This window comes from Esox lucius, chromosome 18 (assembly GCF_011004845.1).
Source record: "Esox lucius isolate fEsoLuc1 chromosome 18, fEsoLuc1.pri, whole genome shotgun sequence".
NCBI classification, from domain to species: domain Eukaryota; kingdom Metazoa; phylum Chordata; class Actinopteri; order Esociformes; family Esocidae; genus Esox; species Esox lucius.
The window spans coordinates 15,015,494-15,028,756 of NC_047586.1; the positions used below are offsets into that span (position 1 = coordinate 15,015,494).

The 13,263-nt window shown below is 40.5% G+C and overlaps 1 protein-coding gene across 1 annotated transcript in view; it reads right to left on the bottom strand.

The window, feature by feature from the left end:
• The window catches only part of brf1b (BRF1 RNA polymerase III transcription initiation factor subunit b), a 66,918-nt gene that overhangs the window by 24,767 nt on the left and 28,888 nt on the right, over positions 1-13,263 (bottom strand). The window contains exon 12 of the mRNA XM_020056257.3: positions 1,796-1,857. Coding sequence (XP_019911816.1) covers positions 1,796-1,857 — 62 coding nt within the window. The remainder of the gene's footprint in view (positions 1-1,795; positions 1,858-13,263) is intronic.

Here is a 13,263-nt window from a genome sequence, read left to right on the forward strand (position 1 = left end):
TCGCCACTCAGGGCCATGAATCATACTTTTCAATCAATATGTAAATAGCCTTTGCACTTGCCTATCAAATTTTTACACATTTTGTACATCAGGACCTTATTACTGAGAGGCATACAGGGCAGGAGCTCTAGACCCCAGTAACCTCTAGGGGTCCCTAACCCAATTATTATTATTATTACCAAAGATGGGTGGGGAGGGAACCCAACATAAATGCCACAAAAGCCTGCTCAGATAGCCTAGCACATGAACTTGGTGTAAGCCATGGCAACATTTCTACATTAGTATGACATTTGCTTTAGAGATAATACAGCCCTCAGAAACACAAATCATCAAAGGCTGTTCCATTAGTGGATTTTTTTTTTTTTTTACCATGATTTAACATCAAAAGGTCCATCTATGAAAGAGAATGTATGTAACATGTAGTGATGTGACATAGGACATAACACATTTCATATTTTAGAACAATGACTTGCACTCCCAATCGCCCAATTAGCCAGTATATTATTTGGGCATACTTATTTAAAACATGTATTGACAAGACAAAGAATATATTTGTTCATATTTCTTCAAATAACACAGTGTGCCTTCAGATAAATATACTTTCTTGCTCTAACTACCATGAAGCAAATCAGTTTAAACACAGTTTGGAGGTAAAAATGCGTTCAGCCATATCATTCTGAAAGAGTGATCATAGAAATCTACTTTGCGTCCCTCACCCTCTTCCTCATTCTTCTTTGAGTCCCTCACCATCTTCCTCATTCTTCTTTGAGTCCCTCACCATCTTCCTCATTCTTCTTTGAGTCCCTCACCATCTTCCTCATTTTTCTTTGAGTCCCTCACCATCTTCCTCATTCTTCTTTGAGTCCCTCACCATCTTCCTCATTCTTCTTTGAGTCCCTCACCATCTTCCTCATTCTTCTTTGAGTCCCTCACCATCTTCCTCATTCTTCTTTGAGTCCCTCACCATCTTCCTCATTCTTCTTTGAGTCCCTCACCATCTTCCTCATTCTTCTTTGAGTCCCTCACCATCTTCCTCAAGGTGCCTTGTGGAAATACCCATATGCATCCTTTACTTGGCAAATTTGCAAGTGTTCCAGATTTCTGCCACATTTGATTATGGCCCTGACTGTGCTTAGTGGTATTTCCAACCGTATGGATTTTTTAATTCCTGTACCTGATCTGTGTAGGTCAATATCCATCTGTTCATCCTTTCAGCTGAAAACTCTTTGGTTTCACACTTGGTGATGCATGACAAAAGGATTTTATATGCGTGCAACCTCATATTTATACCCCAGGGAAACATGAACAAGTGAAAGGCATCAATACAGTACCTGTAAAGGATAGGACTTCATAACAGAAGGCACTTTTTTCAGTTTAATTGTACATTTTCTTTAGGGATGCTAATACCATTGAAAGCTGTTTTGCAAAAGAAATCTGCAAACAACTCAAAAATGGTTTAGTATTTGAGAAATTATTGTGTTGTACTAAAGTATACAGCTTCCCCTTCTGTTTGAGGCCAAAAATATGACTCATTGTTTGTTGTTAAGTTTTTGCATTCACTTTTGTTCAGTTTCATTATGGATGCCAATACTGCTTGAGGTGACTGTGTACGGTTCATTGTAAAATTATGGCACCTAAAACACTCAACATTTTCTGTTGAACTTCTCAACTACTAATCTTCCCTGGACTATTCTTGCAGAGCATACTTTAGTAGAGAAAGCTTGTGTTTGAAGAAAAAGCATTATGATTTCGGCAAAAAGTGTTATCATCTCAAAACTTTATGATTGGAGCTTACCCTCTCAATTTCGTTATCGTCGATACCATCCAGGTCCAATTCCCCTCTTTCCGACTTGTCATCTAAGAAAGACAAAGAACACATTTACCAACCTAATAACCAAACTTTTCTGAGTTTTAGAACATTGAGCTCTTAATACTGGGAATGTAATGTCTTACCAATGACTATATAGGGAATAGTGAAGAATTTAGGACCCACAAAGAAGCCTCTTTAATAAAGAGGGAAGAGCTTTTTTCCAGGGTAAAGAGCAAAAGGCATGATTATCTGATGATTTCTCCACTTTATTTTGGCGCCCTCTGAACTTCACATGCCCTCAGGAGTGAAAAGGAAACAAGTAATTTGCTGGAAAGTTGGGTCAATTTCATAAGAAATGGAGAGATAATGTTACACTCCACCTCACTGGAGTCTCAGAAGCAATGAGACAGAGCTGTTTAGTATTTTCCAAAGTTGCATCAATAATTTCTATGGGACCCAGGCAGTCTTTATGATATACTTAATGGTAAAATACTTAATCATAAGGGACAAGACAATTTAGTTTTGCATTTGAATAGTTTTCCAGTGAAATGTGTTTTAGTATTAATCGCTTTAACAATTACAATAGGCAGATGGGCGAAACACACAGAGAGAATGATAAAATGACTGACACCATTACATATTAATACTGTGTTATGCAGTTTATTAATCTGCTAACATTAAGCAGTAGCTTTAATGGGTTAAGAACACATATGAGTCTGTGATGACTAGCGGAGACCATTTGAGGATGGAATTCAGAACATATACATATGGCATTGGTAAAAAAAAACAAAGGGTTGGATTGCATTAATTAAAGCAGGCTAGGTCTAGCTCTATCAACAGCTGTATCCATTTTGACTTCTCTTGTTTTTTGTTAGAACCTTTAAGTGCAAAAACAAACCTTTTAGTGTGAATAATAACACTTAAAAAAATTCATACTATAAGAATAGTTGAGATTGTCAATTTAAATTTCATTATGAGGTGACTTTGGTGCATCTGTCTCATCTGAGCAACATTTCAGAGCTGACTAGGAACATAAATTCAAAGCATCTCATATTTCAGAGATGTTAGCGAGGGGGTGTTCCCTGAAGTCAACCACCACCTCCATGGGTTTCGGTGTTAAGTGCCGGGTTATTTTGACTGCACCAGGCCACCAGCTGGTCGACCTCGGCCATCGGTGGTGAGCCTGACTAGTGCGGTGTCATCTACAGAGCGGAGTAGCTTGACAGGCGCATTGTGGGAGGTGCAGTCCTTAATGTAAAGGTCGAGTCTGGTGATGTATTGTTGATTTAGGGGCAGTAGAATTGGTTGCGTTTGTTTGGCAGTGCAGCATCCAGTGCAGTTTGGTTTGTAGACATCAGACATATACGGTCTGATGTCTTTCCAGACAAAGAGTCATTACTCAAAAAACAGCTCTTCCAGCATCAACTTATGTTCGGCTGACTTACTTTCTGATTTGATCTCTTTCTTGGCCTCCCTAGACAGATTTGTATTTGTTCTGGGGCTTCCTGGGGCAGAGCAGAGATCCCTGCGGGCTTTTCCCTTTATACAGTGGAGGGCTCTGAGCTTACCAGTGAACCATAGCTTGTCATTTCTGTGTGGTACAAATGTTTTTGATGGGTGCAGATTTCCTCACATACAGTGATGTAGAATGTGTCGTGGTGCAGACTTCCTCACATACAGTGATGTTGGCTGTGTCGTGGTGCAGATTTCCTCACATACAGTGATGTAGAATGTGTCGTGGTGCAGATTTCCTCACATACGGTGATGTAGAATGTGTCGTGGTGCAGATTTCCTCACATACGGTGATGTAGGATGTGCCGTGGTGCAGCTTTCCTCACATACGGTGATGTAGGATGTGCCGTGGTGCAGATTTCCTCACATACGGTGATGTAGAATGTGTCGTGGTGCAGATTTCCTCACATACGGTGATGTAGAATGTGTCGTGGTGCAGATTTCCTCACATACGGTGATGTAGAATGTGTCGTGGTGCAGATTTCCTCACATACGGTGATGTAGGATGTGCCGTGGTGCAGATTTCCTCACATACGGTGATGTAGAATGTGTCGTGGTGCAGATTTCCTCACATACGGTGATGTAGAATGTGTCGTGGTGCAGATTTCCTCACATACGGTGATGTAGGATGTGCCATGGTGCAGATTTCCTCACATACGGTGATGTAGAATGTGTTGTGATGCAGATCTTCTCAAATATGTTTTTTATGTTCAAGCAATTTTTATTTTAAGTCATATAAAGACTATGAGATTAAAGTGCAGAAATATAGAGGGTATTTTTTATCCATATCAGATAAACCATTTAGAATTTTTTGGTACATAGTTTCCCAATTATCGACTACTACTAGACTACTTGGAGAGATTAACTTTATGTACAATAAACCAGCCTTGTTTAGTACATGACTGCATGTCCTTTGCATGCAATGATTGTTTGAAGTCTGCAACAAACAGACATTGCTAGACACAGAATATCTTCCCATGTGATACTCTGCCAGGCCTGTACTGCAGCCATTTTCAGTTCTTGCTTGTTTTGGGGGCATTTTTCCATCAGTCTTGACTTCAGCATTTGAAAGACATGCTCAATTGGATTCACATTGGATGACTGACTTGACCAGTCAAAAACCTTATGTTTTTTTTACCCAAAAAACTCCTTAGTAGCTATTGCAGTGTGTTTGGAATTATATATCTCCAACTGAGATTAGAGGCATTTGGCTGTACCTGTGCAAATAAGTTCTTTCCACTTTGACTTTACAACAGATTTTGTGAAAATTGTTAAAGAAAAAAGACACAAAAGAAATCACAATCACATCTTTTCCTGTCACACTTCATAAAAGCAAACAAAGCCCTGGCGGGTGTATATAGTTACACAGTCCACTGTAAGTAACTTACAGGAGTAGCCATGTAGCACACACCTACATTAATAGCTTTGCAAAAGGCAACCATAAACATTCAAAATAACAAGGGACATGAACTGACTCGAAGGGGACCAAAGGAACACCAGAAAATGAGTTTGGGTGAAACACGTCATGAGAAATATTAACCTATATAAATGACACAATCTGTCATCTTAGTGCTTTCCTTGGGGGCTGGGATTGGACACTGCAAAAACTGATACAGGACATTGTGATAAAAATAGCAGTCGTGAGGAAGAGACTGAAACTTAGAGAGAGGCTGAGTGTGTACATTTGTGTGAAAGAGCAGGAGAGAGATAAAGAGAGGGTGGTATTCATTTACAGATCTAGGGATCCATGTGTCATTGTGAATTTCTATCCAAATGACACAGCAATCTGCAGTCTCTTTGTTGTGACAGGTCTAGTCAAAGTGAGCTACCATCTTTGGACTGTGCTTCGAAGTAAAACTGCCACAAAGATGCCCAATCTCAGACTGAAGTGTTCTGTATATTCAATCCATTCTATTGTGTATTCCATTCCAATTCAATTATTTTAAATTAACTCCTCATTCAATAAAGAGAAGGCAAAAGAGTGTAAAAGAGAGAGTAAAAGAGAGACATTGACAGACATCAAAACACAATCGCAGGGGGAGTGTAATGAAATCCAGAGCAGAGCACATTTATGCTTCCTGCATATTGGCAGTGGTCAGACTGTCTGTGGGAGGTTGGAGTTAGTTGTTGGTCACGCATGCACACACAGGCACATACACACACGCATGCTCACACAAACACACACACACACACACACCTCCCTGTACTTTCAGGGGGTGACCTGGGGTAAAAAGAAAAGGCAGAACTATACAGTAGGCAGGAATAATGTGCACACATGAATACTGTGTGTGTGTGTGTGTGTGTGCGTTTTGGGACATATAAAAGTTCCAAGGACCTATGAAATTAAAGTGAAAGTGGCCTTTTACTGAATTTGAAAACATCAGTAACAGGGTATGTAGCTTTTTGGGGACGTTTGTTTTACAGTGCATTTCTTATATCTGTAAGATGCATATTCAAGGGGATTCAAGACGATAAGCAGGTTTGAAGGCAGTGTGACCTCCAACTGCAGCTGTACTTTTCAATGAATCCTATCTAACAAATTATGTTAATAAAGACAATTACAAATGAATTAGCCTCCGGTTGTAAGTAAACAGTAAAATATGACAGCAAGTTTGTGTGTAGCAGTCTGCCTTTCTATCTGTCTGTCTGTGATTGTGTGTGTGCACGTGTGGTTGTCGGAGTGTGAGACTGTGGGTGTGTGGCAGTCTGTGCGGGTGTGTGGTAGCCTGTAGGCCATAAGGTCATGTCAGGCCACAAGCTGTTAAAGACGTGAGGAGCAGATATATGTATGTTCGCCATATGTATCAGGAGGGATGTAAGTGTGTGTGTGTGGGTATGTGTGCACGTGCGCGCACCAACTTATCACAGTACGAGAGGCTAACTATTATCCATAAAAGGCGAGCTTTGCTGTGGACAGTTGGACACACAGGTGCAGACACTGTGTATACTCAAGCTTGAGATGGTATATACACAATCTGTAGAAGATGCTGGTGTGCAATGCACACAAACACGCTGCTTACTCCTAAGGAATCACCTCAAAATGACAAGACGTAAGATGTAACAAATACTGAAATGTCACTCAAAACAAAGGCCTAGTTTCCGGACTCTATCAGACGGAGGCCAGGTTCTGGGGTAGAGCGGAGTGGAGATGCACTGTCACAGGCAGCAGAGTGGCCGCAGCTGTCTAATCACATCACAGCAGGAGGTCAGGCCACAGCCAACCCTCTGTCGCCGACACACCTCGCAGCTCCAATAAAGCGCAGAGAGAAAAGGGACCATCCTCATGTACAGCATCATAGAGACTCACTGAATTACATTAACCACAGTACTGCTTTCTAGCCTGGCTGAAGCAGCCCACGCGACTCACAGAACAGGGAGAGCTGTGACTCACTAGTCTGGATAGGAGCCCATTGGTACTGAAATATTTGCTCAGCCGACTGTACTTTCCGACATACAGGTGGACAGGAATGGAAAATACAAATTTCACAGAGCAGTCAGCACAAGTTGTTTTTAGCAGACAGTTCTTTTTGCCCAGTTATTTAGTTGGACCGGACAGACAGTTCTAGATGTCTTATTTCACAATGATGCAGCCCATTGTGTTCCTGGAAACTTACAAAGCTTTAGCAATAGTTTTATAACCTCCCCCAGATCAATGCCTTGACACACCTCTGGGTGGTTTGGTTTTTGGTCCGACATGCACTTTATATGGACCTTATATAGACAGGTTTAAGCCTTTCTAAATCACATCAAATTCATTGAAAATAACACCAATGACATTCTGCAGACATTTCAAAGATGATCAAAAGACACAGGATGCATTTGAGCTCAATTAGAATTGTCATGGAAAAGGGTCTAAAAAAAAGTTTTTGCTTCATCATTATAGGGTATTTTGCGTAGATCTAAAATATTACAAAATTAAATCCATAACCAAACAAATGGTAGAAAAGGTGACAGGGTCTGGATACTTTCCGAAGGTTTGGCTTGAAATTGCCCACAATATAGTGGCTACAGAAGAAGGCCGGGCAATGCTGCACTACGGAGGTAAAGGAATACAGCTGGGAGATGGAGCGTACAGATGCCACCTGGATTACTCCTGCCCTCTTCCATTCTTCCCAAACCACCATCAGGAGGCTGCCCCGAAAATGGCACAGCCAGACCATCAAAGCAATTTCTATCCTGTTGATTACTCCCCCACCTCCTCCCCTTGCACTCCTTTTTGTTTAATAAAACACCCTCCAGGTCCCTTAACCCTTGGCCAATTTCTATTCCCTTTATCCCTTACCATTTAAAATGTTCGTTGGGTCTGCCAATGCATACAGTGGGGAGAACAAGTATTTGATACACTGCCGATTTTGCAGGTTTTCCTACTTACAAAGCATGTAGAGGTCTGTCATTTTTATCATATGTACACTTCAACTGTGAGTGACGGAAACTACAACAAAAATCCAGAAAATCCCATTGTATGATTTTTAAATAATGAATTAGCATTGTATTGCATGACATAAGTATTTGATCACCTACCAACCAGTAAGAATTACATCTCTCACAGACCTGTTAGTTTTTCTTTAAGAAGCCCTCCTGTTCTCCACTCATTACCTGTATTAACTCCACCTGTTTGAACCTGTATAAAAGACACCTGTCCACACACTCAATCAAACAAACTCCAACCTCTCCACAATGCAAAAGACCAAAGAGCTGTGTAAGGACATCAGGGATAAAATTGTAGACCTGCACAAGGCTGAGATGGGCTACAGTACAATAGGCAAGCAGCTTGGTGAGAAGGCAACGACTGTTGGCACAATTATTAGAAAATGGAAGAAGTTCAAGATGACGGTCAATCTCCCTCGGTCTGGGGCTCCATGCAAGATCTCACCTCGTGGGGCATCAATGAATATGAGGAAGGTGAGGGATCAGCCCAGAACTACACGGCAGGACCTGGTCAATGACCTGAAGAGAGCTGGGACCACAGTCTCAAAGAAAAAAATTAGTAACACACTACGCCATCATGGATTAAAATCCTGCAGCGCACGCAAGGTCCCCCTGTTCAAGCCAGCGCATGTCCAGGCCCGTCTGAAGCTTGCCAATGACCATCTGGATGATCCAGAGTTCATGTAGTCTGATGAGACAAAAATAGAGCTTTTTGGTCTAAACTCCACTTGCCATGTTTGGAGGAAGAAGAAGGATGAGTACAACCCCAAGAACACAATTCCAACCGTGAAGCACGGAGGTGGAAACATCATTCTTTGGGGATGCTTTTCTGCAAAGGGGACAGGACGACTGCACCGTATTGAGGGGAGGATGGATGGGGCCAAGTATCACGAGATCTTGGCCAACAACCTCCTTCCCTCAGTAAGTGCATTGAAGATGGGTCGTGGCTGGGTCTTCCAGCATGACAACAACCCGAAACACACAGCCAGGGCAACTAAGGAGTGGCTCCGTAAGAAGCATCTCAAGGTCCTGGAGTGGCCTAGCCAGTCTCCAGACCTGAATTCAATAGAAAATCTTTGGAGGGAGCTGAAAGTCCGTATTGCCCAGCAACAGCCCCGAAACCTGAAGGATCTGGAGAAGGTCTGTATGGAGGAGTGTGCCAAAATCCCTGCTGCAGTGTGTGCAATCCTGGTCAAGAACTACAGGAAACGTATGATCTCTGTAATTGCAAACAAAGGTTTCTGTACCAAATATTAAGTTCTGCTTTTCTGATGTATCAAATGCTTAAGTCATGCAATAAAATGCAAATTAATTACTTAAAAATAATACAATGTGATTTTCTGCATTTTTGTTTTAAATTGTCACTCACAGTTGAATAGTACCTATGATAGAAATTAGACTTCTACATGCTTTTTAAGTGGGAAAACCTGCAAAATCGGCAGTGTATCAAATACTTGTTCGCCCCACTGTATGTCTTATATTGAAAATGTTTACACAGTATCATGACTTTGATTTCATCAAAACAGTAGGCGTATATAAAAAAATATAATTTGCGGATGAGTGGCTGAAAATCCCTATTGGCAATGCAAATTCGGCAGCATTGCCTTGGAAGGGAAGCATTGTCAGCATGTATGAGTATAATCAAGTTGTGTTGAGTTACTGAGTTCCACAGGATTAGATTAATACAGAGCTAGTTGCAATGTTTATTGTATTTAAGGTTACGATCTAGCTAATGCATTTTTAGTGTGCATTTAGCTACTAGGGGAATCTGTCCCAAATAAATGAACATAGGATCAGTGCAGAAAAAGAAGCAGACAAATGTATATCTGTTTAACTAAATCCAAGACAATATAGCAGCACTGTAATAACGAAACACCTTATAATAACTAACAGCAGCAAGAGGATAAATATCTACCCCATTTAGGTGACACATTCTCAAAAAAAAATTGTTAAATTAATCAATGTATTTCTAGAACTCCATCTCAGTAGTCTATCGCTTTCACCTAAACAGATAACCTGAATTTGCTTAATACATTTTGGGACTATGGACGGGACTAATTAAATGTACACATTGATACTTGAAGAATAATTCAAACACTACAAAAGCTTTCTACCACAAAAAAAGTGGAAGCAGGTAGGCATGTGATGTTGGTTCACTAACAGGAAGATGGACAGTTTAGAATGCATCATACATAGCAGGATTGTGACTAGCTATCGTATGTCTGGAGGCATGAACGAACAGACTTTTATTTGCGGGTAACGGTTTGGCTCATGTAACTAAATATATGCAAGTGGGTCGGATTGCGGAGAAAAATCTGTCATCCTGTCAGGTGTCGGGTAGTTGTCAGAACAGCTGTATAGTGGGCCCGCGGTATGGGTGTGGCTCCGAAAAACTCACCAGTGCCAGACTCTAGCTCAGAGGTGGAGGGGGAGAGGGTTTGGCCATTTGCTTTGAATGATTATGTGGTTTAGAGTAATTAAAGTTAAACTACATTAGTACAGACAGACGAAAGAAGAGAAAAAATTTGAAAAAGACATAAAGGCATATTCCAGGACATTCCAGGCCAAACTGGGAGGATTGGCAACTGTAGCCTTAATCCCACGTTTCAAAACCCCACCAACAGAGGTTTGTAATTCACAGAGACAGTCTGTCTGTGGTAAACTATGCTAAACTCAGCCATGTTGTCTTTCTGCCACAGTTTCATTCAAAATGTTATTGAGTTCACATTAAGTTCAATACAACCTTGTTCTTTTTATAAAATTAATAACAGCCAAATACGCTCAAACCCTGCAAGATATATCAGGGTTTCACTGGCTAATTGAATAACGCTCCACCTGGTTAGTGTAGTCAGTGTTAGGTGAACAGCCACTGTTTTACTTTGGGGAACAGATCTCTCCTTACCCGGTGTTTAGGCTTCCTACTACTGTTTAGCTCAGGCATGAAGATACATTTTGATGACATCAGCATGAACTAGTTACAACTTTATTCTGAGAGAGACGAATGGGGAGTTAAGTGTTGTACTCTCCTTGGAAAAGTGGGACTGCTATAAATAGGCACTAGGGTTTGAAGGAGGTCGTCACATCATCTGCCATTTTGGCTGACCATGTAGCCTCTATTGAGGGCAGAAACGCTTGGTGGTGCCAGAATGTTGGAGTATTGGGAGTCCACAGGAGCTACTATAAAGCCCAATGTTTGAAGCCCAGGCATCTCCCAAATAAGTGTTCTCTCACTTCCAGAGTCAGGGTCGTCAATAGCATTCAAAATGATTACCTATATAATACACTGTGACCTGTAGGGGAATAGCATGCTATTTGGAATGCAGAATTAGCTTCCTGGGCACTAGAGTAAATATGACAGAAAATAATATCCACTCCACACAGCTCCTACCATCAACTAGCAAACTTGTAGCTCCCCATAAATAACAGTGGTTCAACTACATTTAAATTCAAATAATCTTTATAGGGTTCTTCTGTATTCAAGGTGCTTCCTACAGTGCATATAAAAAGTCTACCCACCCCTGTTAAAATGCCAGGTTCTTGTGATATAAAAGACTGAGACAAAGATAAATCATGTCAGAACTTTTTCCACCTTTAATGTGACCTATAAAGTGAACAATTCAATTGCAAAACAAACTGAAATCTTTGAGGGGGAAAAATAAAAATCTCACAATAACCTGGTTGTACAAAAGTGTGCACACCCTTAAACTAATACTTTGTTGAAGCACCTTTTGATTTTATTACAGCACTCAGTCTTTTTGGGTAAGAGTCTATTAGCATGGCACATCTTGATTAAAATGTTAATCTTCTTCTGGTGAAGCCAAGGTTTTGTGTGCTTTGGGTCGTTGTCGTGCTGAAAGGTGAACTTCCTCTTCATCTTTCTAACGGACGCCTGAAGGTTTTGTGACAAAATTGGAACAGTTCATAATTCCCTCCACCCAGACTCGGTTCCAGCTAAAGAAAAACAGCCCCAAAGCATGATGCTGCCACCACCATGCTTCACTGTGGGTATGGTGTTCTTTGGGTGATGTGCAGTGTTTTTGCGCCAAACATACCTTTTGGAATTGTGGCCAAAAAGTTCAACCTTGGTTTCATCAGACCATAACACATTTTCCCACATGCTTTTGGGGGACTTGATGTTTGTTTTTGCAAACTTCAACCGGGCTTGGATGTTTTTCTTTGTAAGAAAAGGCTTCCATCTTGCCACACTACCCCATAACCCATTCATACGAAAAATACGGGAGATTATTGTCACATGTAGCACACAGCCAGTACTTGCCAGAAATTCCTGCAGTTCCTTTAATGTTGCTATAGGCCTCTTGGAAGCCTCCCTGACCAGTTTTCTTCTCGTCTTTTCATCAATTTTGGAATGACGTCCAGGTCTTTGTAATGTCTCTGTTGTGCCATATTTTCTCCACTTGATGATGACTGTCTTCATTGTGTTCCATGGTATATCTAATGCTTTGGAAATTATTTTGTACCCTTCTCCAGACGTTCAACAAAGAGATCCCTCTGATGCCTTGGAAGCTCTCTGTGGACCATGGCTTTTGCTCTGAGATGCAACTAAGAAAATGTCAGGAAAATCCTACTAGAACAACTGAACTTTATTTCTGATTTATCAGACTCACTTTAAATGATGGCAGGTGTGTAATGACTTCTATTTAACATAAGTTTGAATGTGATTGGTTAATTTTAAACACAGCCACGTCCCCAGTTAAAGGAGGGTATGCAAGGTTCTGTCGTTTACTACTAGTATTTAGCAGATCTAGTCTACTAGTTGGGGGTTACTTAAGACCCCAGTGTCTTTACCGAAATAGTCAAGACTTCCTTTTCCTTCTGTTCAAAGAGGCATGGAATAGTTCATAAACCATTCTTCACCTAGATTTCTTAGGGCCCCTAATGACTATAAAACTCAGATGCAAGACTGTTTTAATACAAGCACAAGTGTTCCTGTATACTGGATTGCATTGTTTTTGTACTGCCAGATTTGTAAACACAATACTGCTACTTTATTTAAATGTTTTCTCTCATTTTTTGCACATTGAGCAGCAATACACCACTTAACTATTTACTAGAAACAATTTTATTCTATATTTGAATCATTACACAGCGTAATCGTTTTATTTTTTTGGGTGTGAAGGGATGTGAGCTGGTGGCCAAAATTAGTGGCACTTGGCATATTTGATTGTGAACCAAAAAGTAATTTTGAGAGTTAAATGCTTTATTTAGTACATTTATATACAGGCATTGTATAATGTACTATGACAGAAAGGGAATGTGTAGTTCTTATAATTTATACGTTTTCCATTCATTATCAGAACTGTTTTCTGAGAGTCTTTTGTTATTAAAATATATAGAAAGATACATTTTGTATTATTAAATGTACATTTGTTGAAATAAGACATCGGTATTGGCTGATTGTGGTAGGTGCATATTGGTTATCGGTATAGGTAAAGAAGTTTCTCATCTGTTCATCCCTTGTGCCAACAGCTACACAGTGGATTGCAGTGATTACT